At 36.2% G+C, this 24,192-nt stretch overlaps 3 protein-coding genes across 4 annotated transcripts; 1 reads left to right on the top strand and 2 right to left on the bottom strand.

The window, feature by feature from the left end:
• Positions 1-285: 285 nt before the first annotated feature.
• LOC103489887 (autophagy-related protein 9) lies at positions 286-12,289 on the top strand. 2 transcript variants are annotated; one of them, XM_051084316.1, is made up of 11 exons: positions 286-690; positions 2,606-3,224; positions 3,778-4,098; positions 7,446-7,668; positions 7,940-8,119; positions 8,204-8,410; positions 9,173-9,234; positions 9,333-9,384; positions 9,474-9,562; positions 10,184-10,294; positions 11,197-12,289. In XM_051084316.1, exons 2-11 carry the CDS (start codon positions 2,647-2,649, stop codon positions 12,044-12,046), a joined length of 2,673 nt encoding a protein of 890 aa, XP_050940273.1. In that variant the 5' UTR covers positions 286-690; positions 2,606-2,646; the 3' UTR covers positions 12,047-12,289. The 2 variants fall into 2 exon arrangements, with proteins under 2 accessions (XP_050940273.1, XP_008447441.2); XM_008449219.3 differs by lacking the exon at positions 9,474-9,562 and having other exon boundaries at positions 9,173-9,250; positions 9,333-9,403.
• A 944-nt stretch (positions 12,290-13,233) lies between these two features.
• On the bottom strand, positions 13,234-14,698 carry LOC103489886 (RING-H2 finger protein ATL16-like). Its single transcript, XM_008449217.3, has one exon. It carries the CDS (start codon positions 14,591-14,593, stop codon positions 13,538-13,540), a length of 1,056 nt encoding a protein of 351 aa, XP_008447439.3. The 5' UTR covers positions 14,594-14,698; the 3' UTR covers positions 13,234-13,537.
• A 1,670-nt stretch (positions 14,699-16,368) lies between these two features.
• On the bottom strand, positions 16,369-23,634 carry LOC103489884 (uncharacterized). The gene is made up of 5 exons (XM_008449216.3): positions 23,039-23,634; positions 17,774-17,824; positions 17,419-17,552; positions 16,805-16,905; positions 16,369-16,702 (listed from the first exon to the last, which is right to left on the bottom strand). Exons 1-5 carry the CDS (start codon positions 23,396-23,398, stop codon positions 16,524-16,526), a joined length of 825 nt encoding a protein of 274 aa, XP_008447438.2. The 5' UTR covers positions 23,399-23,634; the 3' UTR covers positions 16,369-16,523.
• Positions 23,635-24,192: the final 558 nt, after the last annotated feature.

Below are 24,192 nucleotides of genomic sequence, written 5' to 3'. Positions count from 1 at the left end.
TAAAAAATTAAATATTTTTACCTTGAAAAAAACTTTTTCTAACTGTATTTTCATCACTAGGGGTTTAGTTATGAGAATTATGAAAAATAAAAGCTGTTGATTAATTCTTTGAAAATTATATAAATCGAGTAAGGCTTTCATAAATAAATAAATGATTTGAAGAATCTGAAAACAAAATAATAATAATAATAAGAATAATAATAATAATAAGAATAATAATAATAATAATAATAATAATAATAATAATAATAATAATAATAATAAAATAAAAAAAGAAGAATGGGCAACCGAAGGAGCAGTCTGCTCGATTGAGGCTGTGGAGAAGAGGGTAAGGGAAGAATTACCGAAGCTCACGTTTCTTCTTCTGGGACTCTCATTTTCTTTTTTCTCAAATCCCAGTTCTTTATTCAAACCAACTCACAATTGAACTCTCAATCAACTTAATCCAACTTCCTTCAGCAGATTCATTCATTCATTCATTCTCTATAATTTCTTCTTCCCTTTCACGCAACCGCTTTGTTTTTCCCCCCTTTGATTTCCCCTCTGTTTCTATCGATTACCCTCGTTTCTTTGATACCCACCTTCTCTTTTCCCGATTTTAATCTTTCCCGATCATCCAAATAAGTAATCTCGACTTCGGTTTGTCTTATCTTCATCTACTTCACCCCCTTCATTCATGTTTTTTTGAAGGTAATCTCTTCTAAAAAAAACTCAGCTGCTTATTTTGCTTCCTTTTGATTTTTTTTTTTGTCATCATTTGTTTGTGTGTATTGTATGATATTCTTTATTTGAGTTTGAATGTTAGTGAATTGGATGGGTTTAGTCTCTCGAACTAACTTCTTTTGGAATTTGTAAACGACAACCGAGAATTTTGGACTCCAAATGAATGGTTTGAATGATTTTTTTTATTTTCTTGGGTTCATCCGCAAATTTTCGACCTTTGCTCTTTATCTCTCCCAATTTTTTTGTGGGTTTTATGTGTTTTTTGCTTACTGATTATGGTATATGATTTTTGTTCACGATCATTGGCTTCTTTTTCCCCTTCCATCTCTTTTTCAAAGTGTGTAATTGTCTAAATTCAGACTCTTCTAGTCTGCCGTCTTTCCTCTCGTTCCCTGGCTTGCTTTTTTGAAATTCTATCATTTAAATCTTCTCCTCAAGAAAATTACCTTCTCAATTTAAGGGATATCATACAAGTCGTGGTCTTCAGTTTGAAACCACCAGTTTTAGCTCTGAAATATTTAGGCCCGTTGAGTAACCATTTTGTTTTTTTTGTTTTTGGTTTTTGAAAATTTAGCCCATTTCCTCCCTATTTCTTATCATCTTGTACACTTGTTTGAATTCCTAGCCAAATTCTACAAACAGAAAAACAATTTTCTAAAAACTACAGTTTTCAAAAATTGGTTTGGTTTTTTTAACGTAGGTAAATAACAAAAGAAGGAATTTGAAGGTGGAAGTGTTGTCTACAGTCTTAATTTTCGAAAACAAAAACTAAAAGCCCAAATCGTTATCAAATGGGGCCTTAGCTCTTCAACTTCAGGTTTAATTAGATGGTGCGTTGTTACACAAATACCAGTGTGATGAATCATGATGAATAAAAGAAAGGGTGAACAAATGTTCTAAAATGAACCAAGAATCATTTATGTGTTATCAATGTTTATGTTGCTTTCTTCGAAGCAGGAGGTTACTGACCTCCTTCCTTGAAGTGTCCTTTTCATCCTCTAAATTTCCTGTACGTCCTTGAATCTCAATGACATATAGGACCAAATAGTTGTTCTGTTACTCATCCACCAAATATCCTGGAAACTTTCATTACTCTTTAGCAGCTTCGTGCTCCCAGCCTCTCTTTTTTTTCTTTTTCTTTTTTCAGTTCAAGAATACCCATTTTGTAACTGCAGGCAATACGTACTTAAATGTGTTGCTCGAGGCTTTCTTATATTTTTGCTTCTGCATATGAAATGTTGATTCCCGCTCAAAACCTGTTTGTTGCTTGTTCTGGAATACCATTATACAAAGAAACATCTTATTTTATGTAAGCCTTCTGTTTCGGACCTTCTTGAAATCAAATGGAGTCAGTTGTTAGAGGATGAGTTATGTAATTGGCTAAGGATTTAAGATTTGAGTTGTTTTGGAACTTCATCCAAAAAACCTTCTCCTGTTTTTCTTGAAGTGTTTCTACATTTTCAGACTGTTTAAACTGTAATTTGGTTGTTTGTTAAAGTGTTTTTTACTTAAATATTTTCTCTTGTATAAAATTATGTTAATGGCTATACTTGCCATTTGAAGTTAAATGCATAAGTTTGTCCATGATCCCTTTACTTAAGTCGGCGTCGACCACCAATACAACATGATAGTTGGCCTTTGATTTGTATTGCCTTTATAAACGGTTGCACCAGTTGATCCATTGGTCTCTTTGTTTGTACTCATAAAATATCTCTCTTGTACTTTGAGTTTTTTATTAATAAAGAGGTCCGTCTCCTCTTCAAAAACAATTATATTGCCTCTATAAACTCTCTCTCCACAAACCATCTTTCCATCATACATTAATATTTTGATATTAGTTGCTCAAATTTTTCTTATTGTTGTCTCTTTCAATTTCTTTCAGGGAATGGACTTGCTTTATCTGCCCACTGTCCACCTTTGTGAATGATGCTCAGTGGAACAGCGGGTGCAGATAATGTTGGAATTTTTAGATGGAAATCTCATGGTGAATCATCTTTAACATCTGCTTTGCTTAAGGATGTGCCACCAGAGATTGAACTATCTACCTTTGGAAGAGTGCCGAATCCTGGTAGTGAGAGCCCTACTGGGCTTCTTGATGGGGAGCGTTTGAATGTGGAACCAATAGCTGACTTGGACCTATTTTTTGAAAGACTTTATAGCTATTACTGTGACAAAGGGCTTTGGTGCATCATTACGAAGTGGATAGTAGAGCTTCTGAGTCTTGGCTTTACCATATGTTTCTCAGCATTTTTCTTACTATTCGTTGATTGGAATGGTCTCCGCAATGCCAAGTGTGGGATGGATGCAGTGGAATCTGGAACTAAACCATGTGATCTTGCCAAGGAAGCTCTTCACAAGCACCCCTTACACCATATGACAGTTTCAAAAGCTATCATCATTGGATATTTAGGCATATTTTCTGTTTATTGGATCTTTTGCTTTTTTAGGTTTTTTGCACAGCTGAAGGACATTTTAGGAATCCGTCGCTTTTATTACAACAGGTCCGTTGAAAAAATCTTATCAATTGATTTAATGCTTTTAAACAACCTTAGGAAGGTTTATGTTTTTGTTTCTAAGTTTGTTTACCAATTGATTTAATGATTTTTGTTTCTATGTTTTGCTGTTTTTTTTTTTGCTTTGTTTCTGTTTTCTTCTTGTATCCTTGCACAAGATTTGTTCTGTATGTTTGTACAACTTTGTCCTCGAGTTCTAAAAACATTGAGAGCATGCTTGGCCCAAGGATTTTGGAAATGAGAGTAGAATAAAGTTATGAACTCCACTTTTTGTTTGGCCCAAGGAGTTTGTGGTCCCACCGATAAAAAAGCATCAATTTTATACCTTATGCCCTTACACTATGGGCCCTAGGATTTACAACTCCCCAGAGTTTATAACTCCTTTCTCCTTACTATTTCATCCCTTACCCCAAACACCCCCATATAGCTTTTAAAATCTTTCTTTCTTCTGTTAATTACTTTATTATGAGCTACCGTTTACAAGTGATCTTAGATTCATAATAATACAGTCTCTTGTTTTTTTTTTTTGCTTCCTGTGAAGTCTTCACATATCTGACAATGAAATCAAAACTATGCCATGGGCGACAATTCTTGAGAAGGTTGTTGAGCTGCAAAGTACTTGTCAACTCTGTGTGGCTAAGGATCTTTCTGCTCATGATGTGGTCATGCGCTTGATGCGGAAAGAGAACTACCTGATTGGGATGCTTAACAAAGGAGTACTTGCTTTTCCAATTCCGAAGTGGGTCCCAGGTGCTGGCCCAGCTGTGAAATTTGACTCCTCTGGAAATCATTATCGATTAACATTGACAAAAAGTCTTGAATGGACCTTGAATTGGTGTATACTACAGAGCATGTTTGATCGGTATGTTTGTTGCTGTAATTATTCTCGCTATTATTTAGAAAATGGCTTCAGGTAGGTCTTAGACGGATCAAACATTAAGAAGGGATACATATTTTGTGGTAATTACCATGTGTATGTATGATATACTTGACAGAAAGTATAATATTATCCCATCTGTATATCTATTGTCTTATATCTCTCACCTTCGGCCCCGTTAAATGTAAGTATGTCTACTATATACAGCTTTTAAGATCTAAAGCTTGTATTAATGTAAGAATGCAACCCTTTGTATAAATAATACTAAAGGAAGGAAAAAGAAAACTGAACGGGGTTGTCTTAAATATCAAAGATTTAAAGTTTTTATGCTTGCTATGTAGAATATTGATAGACCACCAATCGTTTTGCAATATAGTAGAAAGAAGAAAAAGGGAGTAGCACATATTGATAAGGGAGGAAGTAGTGGGAGTGGAAACCACCTTGGTGGGGACCACAATTAGTTATGGAAGGAGGGAGTTAAAAGAAGTGGAAGGGGGAAAACGTAAGGGGAGAAGTTTTATTCTAGCAAAGTGGGCTGCTGTTTCCTGGAGAGCAGGGAACGCAGAGGATTTTGTGTTCAGTGTGGTTTAGTAATTTTATTTTCTGTCTTTGCTTAATTTCTGTGTTGTTTTGTGGTTTGTTCTTTGGATGTTTATTGTGAAAAGACTGGTTTGAATCACCTTGTATTCGTTTTGGAAATATATGAATATACAAGAACACATTTCCTAGTGTTCTTTCATTTTGGTATCAGAGCTAGGTTTTGAAAACGCATCCGCAATGGCGCAAAAGAGAATCAAAGGAAAGTTGGAGAATTTGATCAAGAGATATCAGGAATCTGTACTAAGTTACATGAATTACCTACAATTAAGGAAAATATGTCCTTAGCAAAGAGCATTGAATGGCTTGGTCTGCAAGCCGAAAAACAGCAACAGCAACAGCAACTTCTATTGAAACATATGGAAGGCATGCTTAAGGAGAAGATGATGAACGAAGCAGCAGAAGGGTCTTCAAGTACAGGGAAAATTGTTGGAAGTCTGATTGATCCGAGCAATTCAGCGGAGAATGAAGGAAAAACTGAAGACAAGATCATGAAGTTGGAAGGGGATGAATCTGCCAGTGATAGAAGTAAGTTCAAAAAAGTAGAAATTCCGGTTTTTATAGGAACTGATCCCGATTCTTGGTTATTCTGGGCTGAACTGTATTTTCAGATTCACAAACTGATTGAACTGGAGAAGATGATCGTAGCAGTGATTAGTTTTGACGGAGCAGCCTTGGATTGGTACCAATCACATGAAGATTGAGAGCTTTTTGCAAATTGGGAAGACTTGAAAAAGAAATTACTCGTTCGATTTCACTCGGTGCGAGAAGGTTCAATTTGTGGAAGATTCTAGCAATAAAGCAAGAGAAGCAACAGGGCATGTTCAATTTATCAAGGGTGCCTCCCTCTGTCCATCTCAATAATCTTACAGCTCCAGCATTGATAGACATAGCAGTGCTTAAAAGAGAAGTAGAGGAGGATGAACGATTGAAGACGATCATGGAGAGGCTGGAAAAAGGGGAGGAAGTACCCGCATGTTTTGCTATGCGACAGGGCATGTTGAGGTATAAAGATCGATTGGTGACATCAAAGAAATCAGCTTTATTACCCAACATACTGGATACCTATCATGACTCAGTTTTTGGGGGTCATTCAGGAGAACCTATAAACGTCTCACAGGGGAGCTGTATTGCGAAGATATGAAGACTGATGTCCAGAAGTATTGTGAGGAATGCCTAGTTTGTCGACGAAACAAGACATTAGCCTTATCACCAGCTTGTTTGTTAATGCCATTAGAAGTTCCAGACACTATTTGGAGCGAAATGTCAATGGATTTCATTGATGGCCTTCCTAAATCTGCAGGATATGAGGTAATCTTGGTTGTGGTTGATAGATTGAGTAAGTATGCTCATTTCTTACCGATGAAACATCCTTATACTGCTAAGTCTGTTGTGGAAATGCTTGTGAAAGAGATAGTTAGATTACATGGCAATCGTAAGACAGTTGTGTCGATCGTGATAAAATCTTTTTGAGTAACTTTTGGAAGGAAATGTTTAGATTGTCTGGAAATAAATTGAATAAGAGCTCTGCTTATCATCCACAATCAGATGGCCAAATTGAGGTAGTGAACAAGGGAGTTGAAGCATATTTAAGATGTTTTTGGGAAGAGAAGCCGCGGGAATGGACTAAGTGGTTGCATTGGGCTGAGTATTGGTACAATACTATGTATCCATGTTCAATTGGGATAACCCCTTTTCAGGCTGTTTATGGCCGGCTGCCACCTCCTCTTATTTACTATGGAGAAATGGATACTCCTAGGTAACATTAGATCAGCAGCCACAAGAGAGATGTGATTTTGGGAACATTGAATGATAGCTCAAGAAAAAATGAAGAAATATGCCGATCAGAAACGAAGGAATGTTGAGTTTCAAGAAGGGGAATTGGTCTTTCTAAAACTTACACTGTTTAGACAGATGTCCTTCAGAAAGAAGAGAAATGAAAAGTTATCTCCTAAATCTTTTTTGGTCCTTTTAGAGTGGTTGAACGCGTAGTACCGGTTGCATATAAACTGGAATTGCCTTCTACACCCGCAATCCACCCTGTATTTCATGTATCCCAGCTCAAGAAGGTGCTTGGAAATCCTACTGAGGTACACCAGGTACATCCGTTTTTGAATGAAAATTTTGAATGGATAACCAAGCCAGCTGAAATCTTTGGGTATTGGAAGAATAGCACTACCAAAAATTGGGAAGTACTGATTCGTTGGGAAGGATTACCACCACACGAGGCTACCTAGGAGAACTGTGATGATTTTTCACAACAGTTTCCTTATTTCCACCTTGAGGATGAGGTGAATCTGGAGAGGGAATGTAATGATAGACCAACTGTTTTGCAACATAGTAGAAAGAAGAAAAAGGGAGTAGCACATATGGATAAGGGAGAAAGTAGTGGGAGTGGAAACCACCTTGGTGGGGACCATAGTTAGTTATGGAAGGAGGGAGTTCAAAGAAGTGGAAGGGGGAAAACAGAAGGGGGGAAGTTTTATTCTGGTAAAGAGGGCTGCTGTTTCCTGGAGAGCAGGGAAGGAGGAATTTGTGTTCAGTGTGGTTTAGTAATTTTATTTTTTGTCTTTGCTTAATTTCTGTGTTGTTTTGTGGTTTGTTCTTTGGATGTTTATTGTGAAAAGACTGGTTTTAATTTCCTTGTAATTGTTTTGGAAATATATGAATATACAAGAACACATTTCCTAGTGTTCTATCAAATATCTGCTGACTGAAGCATATTCCTGTTGCAGTAATTACTGCGTCAGAAGGGAGTTCATATCCAATCCTAGTACATTGAAGAAAAGGCTTAGGGTAGTTGGAGTAGTGATGCTCCTGCTTTCTCCGTTTCTGGTCATATTCATGTTGGTCTACCTCTTTCTAAGGCATGCTGAACAGTTCTATAACCACCCAAGTACAGCATCATCTCGAAGGTGGTCAAATTTGTCGAAGTGGATATTTAGGGAATATAATGAGGTATAGTGACTCTTTGGGTTTAATGAAGTAAAATTTATCCCGCTTTATCCAAGTGCTCAATTATTCTATTTGCTAGCTGTTTGTAAAAAGTTGTGCCGAATAAATTTTGGCTGTAACTTGTGCCATATAATGATTCTGTCATAACAAAAAGGAGAGATTTAGGTTGTAATGTATCATGTGTGACAGATGATGTTTATGAAATAACATACTTTTCATTGTTCTTAAAAAATGTTTCATATAAAATTGTTATTGCTGTTATATGTTTTTGCAGGTTGAGCATTTGTTCAAGCACAGGATCAATAGCAGTGTGCTTCATGCTTCAGAATATCTCAAGCAATTTCCCTCTCCCATTATTTCAATAATTGCCAAGTTCATCTCATTTGTCTTTGGTGGCTTTGCTGCTATTCTGATTATCATTGCTTTTTTGGAAGAATCTTTACTGGAGGGCCATGTAATATAGATTTCATTTACTCTTAGCCCATTAACCTATTGTTCACTGTGTACTTTAATCTAAATACATTCTCTTACCATTCAGATTTTTGGCCGCAACCTCCTCTGGTATGCTGCTGTTTTTGGAACTATAACTGCTATTAGTCGGGCTGCAGTTACAGATGAGATCTTAGTTTTAGATCCTGAGGGGGCAATGTCCATGGTTGTTCAGCATACTCATTATATGCCAAAAAGATGGCGTGGCAAAGAAAATTCTGAGCTTGTTCGACTAGAATTTGAAAACCTTTTCCAGGTAAATTTGCTAGCATTTAATCTTATTCTTTGTGTGGCTGGTGTGTATTAAAGCTAATATTATTAATTATCAAAGAGAGTATGATTCAAGGAAGGTTAGAGCGCTCCTCCTTGTCTTTCAGACTCAACCACCTCAGTTCACAAAAGCACACCTGCTTTCTTACTCGTATTCTCTAAATTCCCCTTTTCTTAGAACTCGCTTAGTCATGTGACTTAGCCATCCAAGTGGGCTGCCCTTACTAATTCACAATCTAAGCTCCACTTCCTCTTAAAATCATTTATTTTCATATTTATTTATTCTTAGTAGGCTATCATCTTATGGATTTACTTCGAAAATGGTATGCCAATGAAACTGGATTTTCCTTTTGGATGTTGTTAGTCAATGAAAGAGGATGTTGTAATATAGCTTAAGGGTCCTAGTTATTGAAGTAGCAGGTTTTTAGTAGAATATTAGAATGGGTATTAGAAGGGACAAAATAGTAATTAGTTAAGAAGTTTGTTAGGGTTTTTTAGTTATAAATAGGAGTATGGGTTGGGAGTGAAGGAGTGAAGACTTTTGTGGTGATTTCCAAATTGGGGAATTTGGGAGAGGATTCTCAGCCCTTTTGAATGTGCTGAGGTATAAGTCATTAGTTTTCTTAATTTTTTTTGCTTTCATATATTTGAAATACGTAGTTCCTCTTCTTTTCTTTTCTTGTTTTTTGTTATTGTCATCAAGGTTGCAATCTTCTCCTTCTCTCTTATGGACCTTTTTCTCATGCAGTATACAGGAATGATGTTACTTGAGGAGATGGTCTCCATTTTTCTCACCCCATTCTTGCTTGTGTATGTTGTTCCAGAGGTTGGCAGCTTTTAGAGATTTCATCTCATCTCATTTTAGTATGGCCAATGTCTTTGAGTCACTGATAGTTTTATATATGCAGAGGGTGGATGACATTTTGCAGTTTATTGCAGACTTCACAGTGCATATTGAAGGTGTTGGTCATGTTTGCAGGTTATTATGTTTCTTCAAAATTATCACGATCTTTACTTTTTCCTTACACTTATCTGTTTCTGCATGAAAGAGTCAAATGAGATTCAAAAGAGTTCAGAGAAGTAAAGCCTGGGGGAAATTCAAAGAGTTCCCTCTCTTCCTAAACCAAACCACCAAAACGTAAGCATAAGTAAAGCATAAGTACCCCCACCCTCCTCTTAGGGCTTCCGTATTTAAGCAGCACAGACATTTTAGTTTGGCTAGCATGTCCGTATGTTGTTCTACGTCTCTTTGACACTTGTTGGACACGTATTAACCACTTGTTAGTGCAGCAAATGTGTTAGGTATGCACAGAGCACTCGTTGAGTAGACTGCAATGACACATAAATGAAAATAATAATAAAATTTGAATTTAGCGAACATGCATCAAGCCATGTACTTAGATTTTTTTTCTGGCATAAAAGTGGTATATATTTTTAAAAATGTATATTTTAATAAATGTGGCCTTGTCTATCGTTTCCTAGATTTTCCTTTTAATAATGGCATGTCGCCTGTGTTTCGTATTTGTATTTGTGCTTCTTAGCTCATCTAAATACACTTTGCCCGTCAGTTACTAACCCTGTTAAACTCTGCGTCTCATTCTCAGCATTAGTTATAGAATGCATTAGCCCTTTCCCCTGGCACTTATCCTATACTATAGTGATTGTTTGTCTATCAGAAACGTGATATGACTTCTGGTATGCATTTATTATTATTATTTCGGTTCAAAACCTTTTTTGGCTGTTTCCTTGTCTTTTGCAGTTTCAGTTCCTTTAACTTCCAAAAACATGGAAATAGCAGTTATGGGTCACCACATAATGCGCCAGGTGCAGAGAGAAGCTCCCAGGGGAAAATGGAGAAATCATTTTTGAGGTATGTATTATGGTCATCTGCTTTTCTGGACATTTATGTGGTCGTTGCTTGTTCTGATTGTTTCTTAGGCGAAATTTGATTCTTGGGAATATTTCTTCAACTCTTCTGATTTAAATACATACCTGAAAAAATGTCCACTGCATTTCCATGATGTTGTAGAGAAGGTAGTCTTGTATGGGCAGCCTTCCTTCACATTCTCAACTTTTGAATGGAGGCCAGCTTGAAATCTTCATTTGAGTTAATTAGGATAGCGAGATCATGCTGTAAACCTCTACTTATGTTACGTTATTGATTCTTGATGCAAGTGTTTCTGACACCCCGTTATTATTTTAGCACTTAGCAGCTTAGATAAATTTTGATGAAAAATATGTTAATGGTAAAATTAGAGCTTCTTTTGATATTTATTCTTTTGATATTAATATCTCTTGCACTTTCTTTGTTTCAATTGTTCAACTTGTTTTGATTCCGAGTGTCCAACAAAATAGAATGTGCTTTGGCTAAATATTAGCAAGGCATGTGGGGGCCCTTTGGTAACCTTTTAATTTTAGTGTTTGGAAATTAAGCTTTCAAAACACCTCTTCCACCTCTAAATATATTGTTTGTTATCTACTTTTTACCCATGTTTTCGATATCAAGCTGAATTTTGGATGGAAAAAAAAGTTTTAAAAACTTGTTTTTATTTTTAAAATTTGGCTAAGAATTCAAATCTTGTACCTAAGAAAGATACAAATCCTTGTAAAAATAAAAACAAAATGGTTACGAGATGAGGTGAGGCGTTTTGTGTTTTTATCCTGAAAATGTTACATCCATTATCCAAGTTGGTTTTCTCTGAAGGGTTTAGGGAATGAAGTTTCTTTTGCTGCTTCTGAATCCTCTCACATTAAGTTGTGTTTTCTTTTCAGTTTCTGTAGTAACTATCCTGGATGGGAACCAAATGCTCAAGGAAAGCAGTTCATGTCAAATCTACGGAATTTTAGGGAGAGAACGATGCAGCAACGGGGATGCATATATCAGCCACATGAAATGTCTCAAGCAAGTCGCAATTTGGTCGGACATCGGGACAGGAACGGCATTTTTCCGGGGGAATTACCCTGCCAAAATTCAGCAGCTGGTAATTGGATGGATTTTCTGTGGCTGGATGAACGCCAGAGAAACTTTCCATACCTGCTTGATCATTATTATACAAGCGGACCTCGAGATGTAGCCAATTACTCGAGAGACATTCCTGAAGAATCATCTGAATTAATGGAGCTGAACAGCGTTTACTGGATTCCACCCCACATCACTCAAAGAAAAGAAAGATATGAAGACTTCTGGAAGGAAGATCATCTCGAGGATCGATCACAAACTCATCTTGGGGCTTCCACATCAGCTACTCATCTTGGGGCTTCCACATCATCTCCTATCATTGGCAGAAGCATATTTCATCATCAAGAATCTACCGTTGCGAATTCTGGTGGTACTAAAACTCGGTGGTGGGATCGAAATATTGTATCTCATGAACAACCCCAAACAAGTTTCATGGATCCTCCTAATTTCAACAGGTACACTACTACCATGAAGAGTCAGTATGATAATGTCTCTGAACGAAGCTTGGAGGAGCAACAACACATGGAATGGAGTGATTTTGGAAAGTTATCTCGACCCACCTACCTAGAAGACATAGAGACTGGAGAGTTGGATCTTCATTTTGGAGATGTGTACAGCAGAACTCCAGAAACTCCTAAACCCGAACCTACAAGCTTTGAGTAATTGCTTGTACTTTTATGTGGAAGCTTTCACTTTACAACTAGGGATGGATGTTGATTTTCTGGGTTCTTTTATGTTTTCTGTCAAATTTATAGATCCTTAAATTCTTTTTCTGTACATAAATTCATCAAACAAAAATATTCTTCATAGGCTTCTGTTTGGTTTGAAGCCTATTGAAAACCGTGGGAAGGTGTAAGTAATGGCACATTCAAGTTATTAATGACACCCAAATTCATTCTTCCATCATATCCTAAGCTTCTGTTTAGAGATGGAAGCACCATTTTTCTTCTTTTAAGAAAATAAATTTCATTTATGCTAGCTATGTAAGTGTGAATTTTTTATATAAAGAAGCAATCTTGATTTTTTTTTTATAATAAATAGGTGGGGTTCTACTTGATTTTGACTTTCTTCCCTTTAACTCAAAGCAATATATACCTTTTGGATTCTTTTTGAATTTTGATTCATTATGTTGTTTATGTTGATTCCAATCATGAAATTCAGGCAACACAAATCTTCTGGCATGCCATTATTCTAATCAATGGAGTTCCCAACAATCAATTATATTTACTTGCTAAAGCTAATTTTAAACCCTTTTTAGTGCCTAGCTTCTTAGTTCAAGTTTAAGTGATTAAAGCAATGGCATTCAGTGTTGCACAAATCATTCTTACTAATAGGAGGTTGAAAATGTCAACTGGTCAATAGTTGTTTGTAATAGGTATCTATTCGTGGAATCCGAACATTTAATTGTGCCTGAATAATTGAGCATGCAGCACATCGTATTCAATATAATAAATCATGCAACACCTGAGTTTTGGAGAGGTACATGAACGAATCAAGATCACATCTGGATGAGAGTGGTCTCGGGAATATGAAATCATGGTTGAGAGAATTTTCTGACATGCCATTACTCTAATGAATGGATTTGTGTTGATTTGTGAAGAGATAATCTTCACTCAATTTGTAGTTAATGTAGGAAATGTCAACATGAGTTCAACTCAACTGACTCGTATGCTTCCGAAGACAATAGGTCTCGAGTTCAAATCCCCACTACAAGTTGTACTCAAAAAGACCTTTTAAAAAAATGATGTTCTTAAAGACAAGAGGTTCCGGTTCAAATCCTCCCACCCCAAATTGTCAGGGTTATCAAGGAGCCGTTCGTTTGGGTCCACATTTCACTGTGTTCCATTCATAACCAAGATCCAAAAGAAAGAAGACAAGCAATGATTCTCACTGATGATGACTTAGAAAAGAAAGAGAGACTAAGCAACGGTTAGTGGTTTAAGCAATGATTTGCCGTAGCATGCCAAAGTTTCAACAAGCTCCATTTTTCCATCTCTTTTCCATGATGAGTGAAGTTTCATAACAAGAACTTACAAGTAAACAACATCTGTTTTGTGTGTAATACCTGATTCACCTATAAACTTTTTCACTGACTTCTAAAATCAAAAGCAAACAGAGAGTAAATCTGAATAAATGAATCAATCCTTACAATATTTACATATCAGATTCAAGTGGAAGAATTGCATTTTTGCATCCACGGCCCGACCGGAATGGGAAGAAAGATCTTCGGTTTCTGCTGTCACTCTCTGCACTACTACTACTACTACTACTAGACTCGGTGATTTGTCTACCTTGATGGATTATCATTTGAACAGTTAAGTAAAGCTGCTGGTCAGCTGCAGAATCCATGGAAAAGGATCTTCTGATAGGTTGAGTGAAAAATTGATCATCTTTTTCTCTAACATCGATACCCTCGTCTCCCATGATCGAGACATGGTGACATTTTCGAGTTTTGGGTTTCCCGATCTTGTTCTCGGTCTTTTTCGGAGTCTGTTGAACTGGTACATCTCTTGAAGCATTACCCTCTTGTTGACCTTCTGAGAAAACTACTTCATCTTCACTACCAAGTTCAATAACTACAAAATCTTCATCACTTCCCATTAAGCTGTTGGAGAGAAGTTGTGAGTTTTGAGGAGAAGAACTTGGAGCTACAATTTGATGAATTGGAGGCTTTGTTATACCTGAAATGCTTGTTCTACAAAGAGGGCAATTAGAGTTGCTTTGCAGCCAGATATCAATGCAGTCCAAATGAAATGTGTGGCTGCATTTAGGCAAAGCCCTTAGCATTTCATTCTCTTGAAACTCGCTTAAACAAACAACACAGCCATAGATACCGCTATGTTCTCCATCTCTTTCAAATCGAAAAGCCGGGATTTGGCGAATCATAGACTCTTCAAGGCCGCGATTCCACATTGTTGTTGGGGAGAGAGCTATGAAAGGATCTTCATGTTGTTGAGGGGTATGAAAACTTGAAAACCTTCTCAGGAAACTAAATTGATGGCAGTTATAGCAGCATTTGGTGATGAAAATGTAGTAACCCAAAAGCAAGAAAGCTGTTCCCATCACACTTAGAATTACAACACCTAAAATAGGAGAAGCAGAATCAGAAACAGTAGAAAAAGAAGAATGATAAGTTGTAATCTGTTGATTTTTTATGGGTAGAAAAGCTTGAAACTCAAAGCTATGAAGGGTTGTCTGAGTTGATTCCATAAGAAAATGTGGAAAGATTTAGGTAGAACTCCTGAAAAGAAAGCTGAGAAGTAGGAAATTGTTGGTAGTTTGATGACAAAATCTTCATACAAGAGAGTGATAAAAAAAAAAAAAACCAATATCCATAAAATTACTTTGAGAAAGTCAGAAACAAACAGATAGTGGATTAAAATAATAAGATGAAGATCCACTAGATCTTTTTAATTTCTTTTTTGTTTCTAAAGAATTTTAATAGGATGGAGTGTGGAAACTAGAGGAACAGCACATGCACATGCACATGTAGTATACATACATGGGTTTTAGGGAAAAATGAAATCTATAAATTCATCTTGTGTGTGTATTTAAAACACTTGTTGACTTCCATACCCACCGGTTTCCTTTGAAATTCATCTAGAAATAAAGAAGTGGGGTAAGTAAGGACATTATTTAAAAAAGGGATGAAACTACATAATCAATAAGGCCACTACAACGTGGTTGCTTTGTAATAACAATTGGATGTGAATTTAAAAATTTACATGTTTTCTCTAAATATAAATTTGAGGTACTTCTCTTTCAAACATCCAAGGATAACAAAATTATTAAATCACATTTTGATAACTTCGTTGAATACTGCTCCATCAAATAGTACGTCAATTTAGGCACATGCTTTAGAACCAAAGGATTTTCCGTGCATATTTCTTCAACATTCAATTACATTTTGTATACAACTTTTTAGATGGTATAGTGAGCAAATGGTAGAGGAGGTCAGAAAACCCGATGACCCAAAAACCCCCCATCAACTCAACCTTAATTGTGCAGATTAGGTTGAGTTGAGTTTAGATAAATACAAAACTTATGGGTTTGGTACATGAATTCATCTAAAATAATCTAAACAAACCCAAACTTATTAGTAGTTTTAAATTGTTTGTCTTGGCTATGATACAATTATATATATATATATATATATATTAAATTCATGATTTTGTTTGATAATGTATTCTCCAACAACTTCTAAAAACAACATTTTGACATTTTGAAAAGAAAATTTAAAATTGAAATTTAATTCAACCATAATCCAATTTAGAAAAGTAACTTTTAGTTAATTATTGAGACTATCTCTTTTTTAATTACTAGACTAACCTAGGGTAGTCCCTACTTAAAATTAATTTCCTACGAGTAGTCACATACTTAGGAATTAGGTATGCAACCACGGACACTTATGGATATCAAAAAATACATATACACAAAACATATCTAAATAAAATTTTTATATATTAACATTTTACTATTTTTTTTAGAAATTTAAATAAGTGACGAATATTCTAAACCAATCTAATCCAAATGTTTCATGCTTGGATTGGGTTAAGTTCATTAATTAATTTGAACTAAGTTGAAGAAACTTACGACCCAAACAATTGAGTTGAACTTAAAATGTATTTCAACTAAACCCAACCCACAAACTTTAAAATGTATTTCAACTCATCCTAATCCGTAATCTCAATCAATTTGTTCTTGTCATTTTTTTTCTGTACATTTCTTTTCAGTTGCCCAAGCCAAATACACTTGATCTCTGTATTGTCCGAGGAAACCTTTGGACAATAAAGGATGAAAAATGGAAATAGTTTGAACTGATTTTGACTCAAGGTTCGGACGTTTTTCCTCACTAACTTAATGATTTGTAAGAGCCGTAAACATACTCCCGGTGCACTAGATAAAAATGGCAGACTATCATTTAACCACTAGTCTTCTACAGGTCAGAACAAATGATAAAGCCTATACAGATCCTGGAAATCAGGTGGAGGAAAAAAGATAAAGCTGTTTAATGTCTTTGTTTAAAGATTTCAAATTTTAAGTGTCTGAACATGTATTTCGGTCATCGTCGTATTGACAAGTACATGATATATGCTCGTGTAATATTTACACCCTGATTTCGATTTCAGCAAGGAACCAGTCAAACTTCCAGTCTATCTAAACTATTATCATCATCATTCTCCACACTTTCTCCTCCTGAGATCATTTTCATAATGGTTCGTGTAGCTTTGCCAACGGCATGAGAAGTCTTCTTTGCTGCTCCAGCAACAACGGGTTGTAAAGAAATAATTGGCAGGCTTGCTCTCTCTTGAATCATTGCTGTATCATGAAGACAACAAAATGTAAGCTGTTAAACTCTGGTGATTATTTATAAGAACGTCTAGAATAAGTTATCTTAGACTTCGTTTGAGTCAAACATACACATAGTTTGTTGGTGGGCTAGTGCACCGATCTGGCGAATTCCAGCTTCGGCTGCTTGGACAGCCTGAGCAGATTTGTTTACCCCATCAGCTATTTCCTGGCTGGGATCAAACAAAATAGAGAGTCGAGACAGATTGCTCAGAAGAGTTGGAAATGGAATGATGGTCGCACACAGAAAAGTTGAAGACGATGGTATAAGAAACAGGCAATATAAGTCATATCCATGATGCAAATCTCTAGAATTGCTTGGAAACTTCTTTTATTAAGAAAAAGGAGAGAAGAATCAAAAGAGAGTCATGCAAAAAAACACTAGCCAACGCAACCAAGCAATGGAAACACCAGAAAAGAAAATTACGATATGTCACTCTGACCACTATGATAAAAAGACAAAGGGTTGTCACAAAATGTGAATACAAAGGGAAGCATTAAGGTGTACTATTACAGTGAGCTACATCCAAAACTTAATTTCAGGTTTCCTCAGTACTCTTAGAAGTCCTCTATACTAAAGACTTACAGAAAGAAGATAATGTGCATCTCAAAACAAATGTCCAATATATTCTTAACCATTGAACTCTCAGTAAGGAGAGATGGTCTAGATAAGGATTTTTTCTCACCTTAGATCACTTAGTTCAAGAGTCAGATCACTGATCTCCATGCCAGAAAGTCTAATGGCAGCCATTGTACCAGGAAGTTCTTCACGAGCCGTGTCAGCTAGCTTTGAAAGTGATATGGCTGCTCTGCGCATTGCCTACATAGAATTTATAGAAGATTTAGACTTTCAGTTCATGACTTATAATAAACATTGTGGAGTAGTGTCATGGTCCGAATTGTCTTCTTAAACGTACATGTACTTTCTTGATTAATACGTGGATTTGGATAAAGAGACAAAAATGCATGGATAAAAGCGAGAAAGTGTAAAAATGCGTCAGAATTCTAATTTCAGCTTAAAACAGTTATCAATGCACTTACATTAAGCGTTGGGACAGCTGCAATGACAAGGCTTGTAAATGCCACAGAAGTCTGCACCAATTAACCCAATAAGTGTTTAAATAAATGCACTATAACTAAATAACTCGAAAGAAGTATGCGAAAGTTAGTATTCATGATTTACTCCCAATGTAAGCAAAGGTCAGCTCCTACCAAAAGCACAACTCAGAAACGAAAAACATAATTTTTATTTATTATTTATTTATTTCTTTCTTTTTCCATGACTGGGTGAGCTTAGCTCCCCTATACTCAGGGCGAAACAGCCAACTTAAGAGAAAAAGTATCAAATAACTAACTCTATTACCCAGATGAGTTATGGGAACAAACATACTAAGCCCATGTTTGATTTTGGGGTTGTTTGGGAAGATGGAATGGAATGGGTTTGTCATAAGTTTTGATTCCAATCCTTTGTTAGGATTGAGCGCTTTGGGCCCAATTTGTAAAACCAAAGTCATTCCTTTTCCACAGTTTTCAACCTAACCCTCTTTCTGACACTTCACAATCCCATTTATGTTTTGTCCTCGATTCCTCAGCATTCCAACGCCATACAGATTTCCAGTAATCCTAGTTACATTCCAAACTCCCAACCAACCCTGAAATAATTTTTCAATCTAGAGCTAAACACAATAAAAGATAACATAGAAGTTCATCCATGGAACATAAAACCACATCGAGACTGAGCAACTTGAACTTCAACAATATACACATGACACCTAAGGTCTAAGGATTATCATCTCTCTTTCTCTCACCCAAAGTAATTTTTCAATCTAGAGCTGAACAAAATAAAAGACAGCATAGAGATTCATCTATGGAGCTTAAAACCACATTGAGACTGAGTGACTCGAACTTCAACGATATACACATACGAGACCTAAGGATTGACATCTCTCTTTCTCTCTTTTTTCTTTTTTTGAAATCAAAACGAGGCTAATGAAATGAGTCTAATGGTCAAAGTACAAAAGAAATATAAAAAGCGCTAGAATCCCTAACGGGTAAAGAATCCAGAATCCAAATACACGGACAAACAAATCTGGGCCCAAGAGCTTTACAAACTCCAAACAAGGCAGAAAACAACCAAACAGCAACTAAGAATATTCAACACAAATGAAGTGCTGGGAAAGGAAACAAAAGTGAGCCAAAAAACCATAACTATGAAGAAGTAATCTTTGAAAAACTTGAAGAATATGCATCTCAAGGGGACAAAACGAAAGAGCTGATATCTCAAAACCAACCAAAGAACATCTGTTTCATGAAATATTCATTAACCGCACGGGCTGCCAACTGCTACCATGACTTCTAATGCACAACTGAGGTACCAATCTTGAGGAGAGTACTTCTAAGCCTCGGTTGAAGGAGCAGGCCATTTGACGGAGCATCTTTTGATGATAAAAACTTCAAAAAGAAAATCACGTTCAAGGATGTTTAGCGGAATGGCTTCTTCTTGTTGAAAAACCCCTAAAGCACACCTTCTTCTAACTCTTCACGGCTTATACTCATGCAGAAAGTCCATGAAGTCTTTGGTGGGTGCAAAATCTGCTGGGAACGATCAACTGAACACAAGTCCGCAATCAACTACAATCAATTTCAAATGATCTGAAATTCTGATGGGCTGAAATGATGATGGGCAAACCAAAAATTTTTCATCAACTTTCAATTCATCTTCCAACTCTTCATCAATCTGAAACAGAGAATTAAGATTTGTTGCTAAGGGCTTCATTTGCAATGGAGACTCGAAAGTTGTCTCACACTTCTTTTTGGATGCAATGACTGGAGAATGGCTGGGAGTACCTCTCAGCAATATCACCTTTGATTTAGGCATTGAGAAACTAGAGTATTCAAAGTGTTGAAGACGAGAGGATTGAGAATGGTGTAATACCAAATGATCTGAAATTCTTGCCTCTCAATGGGAGAGGAGGTGCTTATTTACTGAGAAAAAGCAATACAAGTAGGTTACTTTGTAACTAACTAAGTAGTTTTAACAAACTATAACAGTGAGCTAAAACAGTAAATTAGCAAACAGTAGGTATTGATTTACATCATTCCACCCCCTTAGCATCAAACTCATCTTAATTTTGTCATGAAAGCTGAAATCCATCAAGTACATGGTGTACGACCAAACCAACCTCCTACATTTTGAACAAGAATATTATGTTGTATGTCTTGTGTAGGTTTATGCAATGTCCTCTCCCTTGAACAACTGGGAAGTTTGTTTGCCACAATATCACCCTTCACATTTCAATAAGATAAATTGCCAATTTCTATATAGTTTTCATTAGTATTGAACTTATGAATATTTCTATTATCAAGTATTGTACCACAAATGTTGTCTTCAAAAGCATCAGTATCAATCCTGCTTGGTCCCTGAGATTTACTCTCTGAACTTAAGTTTCCCAATTGAAATCCTTTACTCTGTCTGAAAGAATTTTCAGCAACTTCAGCAAGTGTATTTGGCAGATTCTTTGTTGTATGGAATTCTCTTACTTCATTGGCATCATCCAGCAGTTGATCAAGATCAGAGATGGCTATTGATCTTCTTTGTATTGACTCCTTCATTTTTCTTGATAAGGGGCATTAGGACAATCTTCTTGTTCATCCATTGGAATTCGTAGGTATTCTCCTTTCCTCTATGGATTGCTTGAACATCATATTGCCAAGACCTTCCAAGCAAGATATGGCAAACATCCATATCTAAAATGTCACACACAGTTTGATCTTTATAAGTTCCTCAAATTGACAAAGGAACCGAGCAAATCTCACTAATCTTGGCGTCTCCACCTTTCTTGATCCATCCTATCTTGTAGGGATTAGAATGAGGCTCTGTTTTCAACTTAAGTGCAGTAACCAGCTTGGAATCAAAATTCTCATTGCTGCCACAGTCAATAATCATGTTGCACGCCTTGCTTTGGATGGTACAACGAGTCTTGAAGAGACTGTGCCTGTGCTGATGGGAAATGTCATTTTTTGGAGCAATTAGTACTCTTTCTCCTTCATTAGGTTCTAAAATCTCTTCATCTTGATCAAAATCTCCTTCTTACTCTTCGATAAGGTCTTCATCTTCCTCTAGGATGGCTACGTCTTTCTTTTTGAGCAAGAATTGGAGAGATGTCCGGTTTGTCCTCAACTGAAGCATTTGCTCAAATTAGGTCTTTGATATACATTTTCTGATTGTTTCTTGGGAAGTAATTCAGTCTTATTCCCATTTGGATCACTAGTCTTGTCCTTCTCTGGCTCTTTATTGGACTGAGTAAGATAAGATTGTGCAGCAGTAGCCTTATTGCTGGAGTTGACATTCCACGGACCTCTTCTTGTATTTTTTTCTTGAATTCAAATCATTAATTTCTTCCACAGATTCTGCATAAGTGATGGCATCAGAAAGATTTAGAAAAGGCTGTAGTCTTACCTTTTCCTTGATATTAAACCTCAATCCTCCAACAAACCGAGCAATGAGGTGTTGTTCATTCTCCATCAAATTAGTTCTTGCTCCCAATCGGTGGAATTCTTCTATGTAATCAGCAAAAGTTTGGGTTCCTTGCCGGCAATTTTGGTTATAGAGGGTGTTTGTAGTTGGGTGGAAGAAATCGAGTCTTTATTGATTTCTTCATTTTCTCCCAAGAAGCAATAGGTCTTTTCCCATTTCTCCTCCTATTGACTTCCATTTGCTCCCACCAAGCTGAAGCTCCAGCCTTCAATTTTCAAGCCACTAGATGTACTTTCTTCGTCTCGTGTGTTCATGTAATTAAAAAAAAAAATCAGTATTCTTTAGCCAATTAAGGAAATTTTCTATGTTTCTTTTACCGTAACTAGGAAAATCTATCTTCATTTTATATTTTGCTGGCTCCCTTCTTCTACCATCAACATGTGGCAGGAATCTTCTTTTATGATCCTTTCTTGCACTTGCAGTTCATCATTAGAGCTCCAATCTTGAGGTTCTTGGTAGTAATCTTGAATTCTTGGTAATCTTAGACTCCTCTCCCCCTATCTTGAACTTCAAACCTTCCTTCTTGATGATTTCGCCCAGCTCTATGTATTCCAGCCCCACAAATGCCTCGCTGCCCCCAATCTTGGACAAATTCCTGACGTTCTTGATGCATTAATTGAGGAGGTGCCAAGTTTTCAAGTCGTTGCAAGACTTCTTGAAGTGTAGCTTCAATTCTCTCCATAGAAGCTTCCATGGACAGCAAGCATCGCGAGGAGGTTCTTGGAGAGAGGACGAGAGTTTCATTCGCCTCTTGGTTTCGAGCAGGTTGCTCTGCCGCTGTCAGTTGGTTTCGCCGGACAGCCATAGGTCCCGAGACTTATGGTGCTTTGATACCAATTGATTTTTTGAATGAATGAATATCTTGCCTCTCAATGGGAGAGGAGGTGCTTATTTAATGAAAAAACGTAATACAAGTTAGGTTACTTGTAACTAAGTAGTTTTGTCAAACTATAATAGTGAGCTAAAATAGTAAACTAGAAAACAGTAGGTAACGATTTACATCAGAGAATCTGCCCTATTAGCTTGAGAGGGAGCTTGAATTTTAGAACAATTATTTTCTAATACATAAGGATTCTGCACAGGGAACAACTTCTCCTTGATGAGTCACATTTTAGTTACTTCCTTCGGTCTCTTTCTTCTAAAAAATGCTTTGGTAATGGCTTGAAAGAGACAAAATACTTCGGTTTCTTTCTCTGTCCCTTCTTGTTTTTATAGGAAACCACAAAGAGTGAAAGACAACCTATGGGCTGGGTTAGGAGGGCTCTGCTTCCCAAAAAGAGCTACTTACAAAAATACCTTCCAATTGAGAAGTCAATCTTTCCATCTGAAACCACATGTAAGGGGAAACCCAGGTAGAAATGATCAGCGAAGGTGCCATGATTTCACATGTTTGTTGTATTGCTTATTTTTATATGACAGCATTACACTTAAAAAAAAAGAAAAAAAAAAACGAACCTCTCAATAATTCCTTTTGGTCTTTTTTAGCTCAACACCCTTATAGTCATAGATTGATCTGTTAAATAACATTAGTCTTTTTTAGCTAGAAAGGATCGCTGTTACGAACTACTCATAATCAATAACAAAGGAAACGAAAAGCTGGCGCACGTCCACCAATAATTCTCAAAACTCAAAGAAATATAATGGGTTAAATGATCAGGAGCATTCTTCAAGGCACAATGAATAACTACCAAAACTCAGAGAAATTCACACAACACACAACAAATGTCAAAAACCCAATTATTCAAATTCAAGCTTCTACTTAAATTTACCGTTAGGGCAATGAATGTCAAGAGAAGAAAAGCCTTGTCGCTCAAGCTCAATTTGGGGAGCAGCTGAAATCCAACACTAGGGGTACCCAGTTCTACATTCCATCGATTTCGCTCTACATTCTCCTCCACCAAAGTCACATTCGAATCTTCGACCCCAATAGACTGTTCATCCCGTACAGATCTCTCGGAATCCCCATAACAAAATACAACCAGCCGGTCCGGTTTAGCTCGCAAATTGAAGAAAGCGGGTTTGAATTTACAGGGCGCGACAAAAAGAATGGATTTCCTGGATGTCGAACAGGTGAAGCCACGAACGGGAAACAAGAAGTAGGCGGAATGAAGAAATGTCGACGTTCTCATTGGGGCCAGCTCGGAAAAAGTAGGTTGAGGTGAAGGAAGATGGTGGACGGTGGCTCCGCCTGGAAATCGAGCGGTTGATTAAGCTTAATCGGCGGCCATTCTAGCTCCTCGGAGAATTGAATCGCCCATCTGTGTTGAAGATAAGAAATCACCCAAACGCCACTTTTTCTTTCGTTAAAATAGAAGTGCTTTCTAACCAAAATTTAGTGAACCAACTAAAATTTTATTCTGATTTTTGTAAACAACTTTTTCACGATCTACTCATAATTATATTTTTCATAAAATTTTACTTCATTTAGAGTTACATTTTCATCCCTTTTTAAATTCTATTTAGAATTAATATTTTATTATCAGTTATAATCGATGATAGATACGTTTCAAAATTAATTTTATAAAATAATTAATACAAATTCTTATTTTTTTCCGTTAATCTCTCCGTTTAGTTATGAATATATTTAATTTATCTTTTATAAAAATTAATATTATATCTCTGAATTATAGAATAATTTTGAATTATATTCTATAATTGAAGATTACCGAAAAAAGTAGAAGTTATAAAGAAAAAGAAGAAAAAGAGAGTTAAGTAATATATAGAAACATGATAGCAATAACGGTTAGGGAATTGACGTAGAAAACATACCTATAGATAAAATGTTAGGTCTTGATGAGATTAAATAGTTAATTTATTATCTTTTTACTATTTTAGAATTTGAATGTTTGTAACAAATATTCATAAGTCATCCAAAGTAGCTACAATATACAAATCATATAATATTTTTAAACTAAAAATTTGA

The sequence above is a fragment of the Cucumis melo genome, chromosome 4, assembly GCF_025177605.1.
Source record: "Cucumis melo cultivar AY chromosome 4, USDA_Cmelo_AY_1.0, whole genome shotgun sequence".
NCBI classification, from domain to species: Eukaryota; Viridiplantae; Streptophyta; class Magnoliopsida; order Cucurbitales; family Cucurbitaceae; genus Cucumis; species Cucumis melo.
This window is presented reverse-complemented; position numbering and strand designations above follow the sequence as displayed.

Coding starts and splice junctions, on each gene's coding strand:
- LOC103489887 (XM_051084316.1), top strand. CDS start 2,647: ATGATGCTCAGTGGAACAGCGGGTGCAGATAATGTTGGAATTTTTAGA. Junction 3,225..3,777: donor CGTCGCTTTTATTACAACAG/GTCCGTTGAAAA, acceptor CTTCCTGTGAAG/TCTTCACATATCTGACAATG. Junction 8,120..8,203: donor AATCTTTACTGGAGGGCCAT/GTAATATAGATT, acceptor CTTACCATTCAG/ATTTTTGGCCGCAACCTCCT.
- LOC103489886 (XM_008449217.3), bottom strand. CDS start 14,593: ATGGAATCAACTCAGACAACCCTTCATAGCTTTGAGTTTCAAGCTTTT.
- LOC103489884 (XM_008449216.3), bottom strand. CDS start 23,398: ATGAGAACGTCGACATTTCTTCATTCCGCCTACTTCTTGTTTCCCGTT. Junction 17,825..23,038: donor TGACATTCATTGCCCTAACG/GTAAATTTAAGT, acceptor TAATTGGTGCAG/ACTTCTGTGGCATTTACAAG. Junction 16,906..17,418: donor CTTGAACTAAGTGATCTAAG/GTGAGAAAAAAT, acceptor GTTTGATCCCAG/CCAGGAAATAGCTGATGGGG.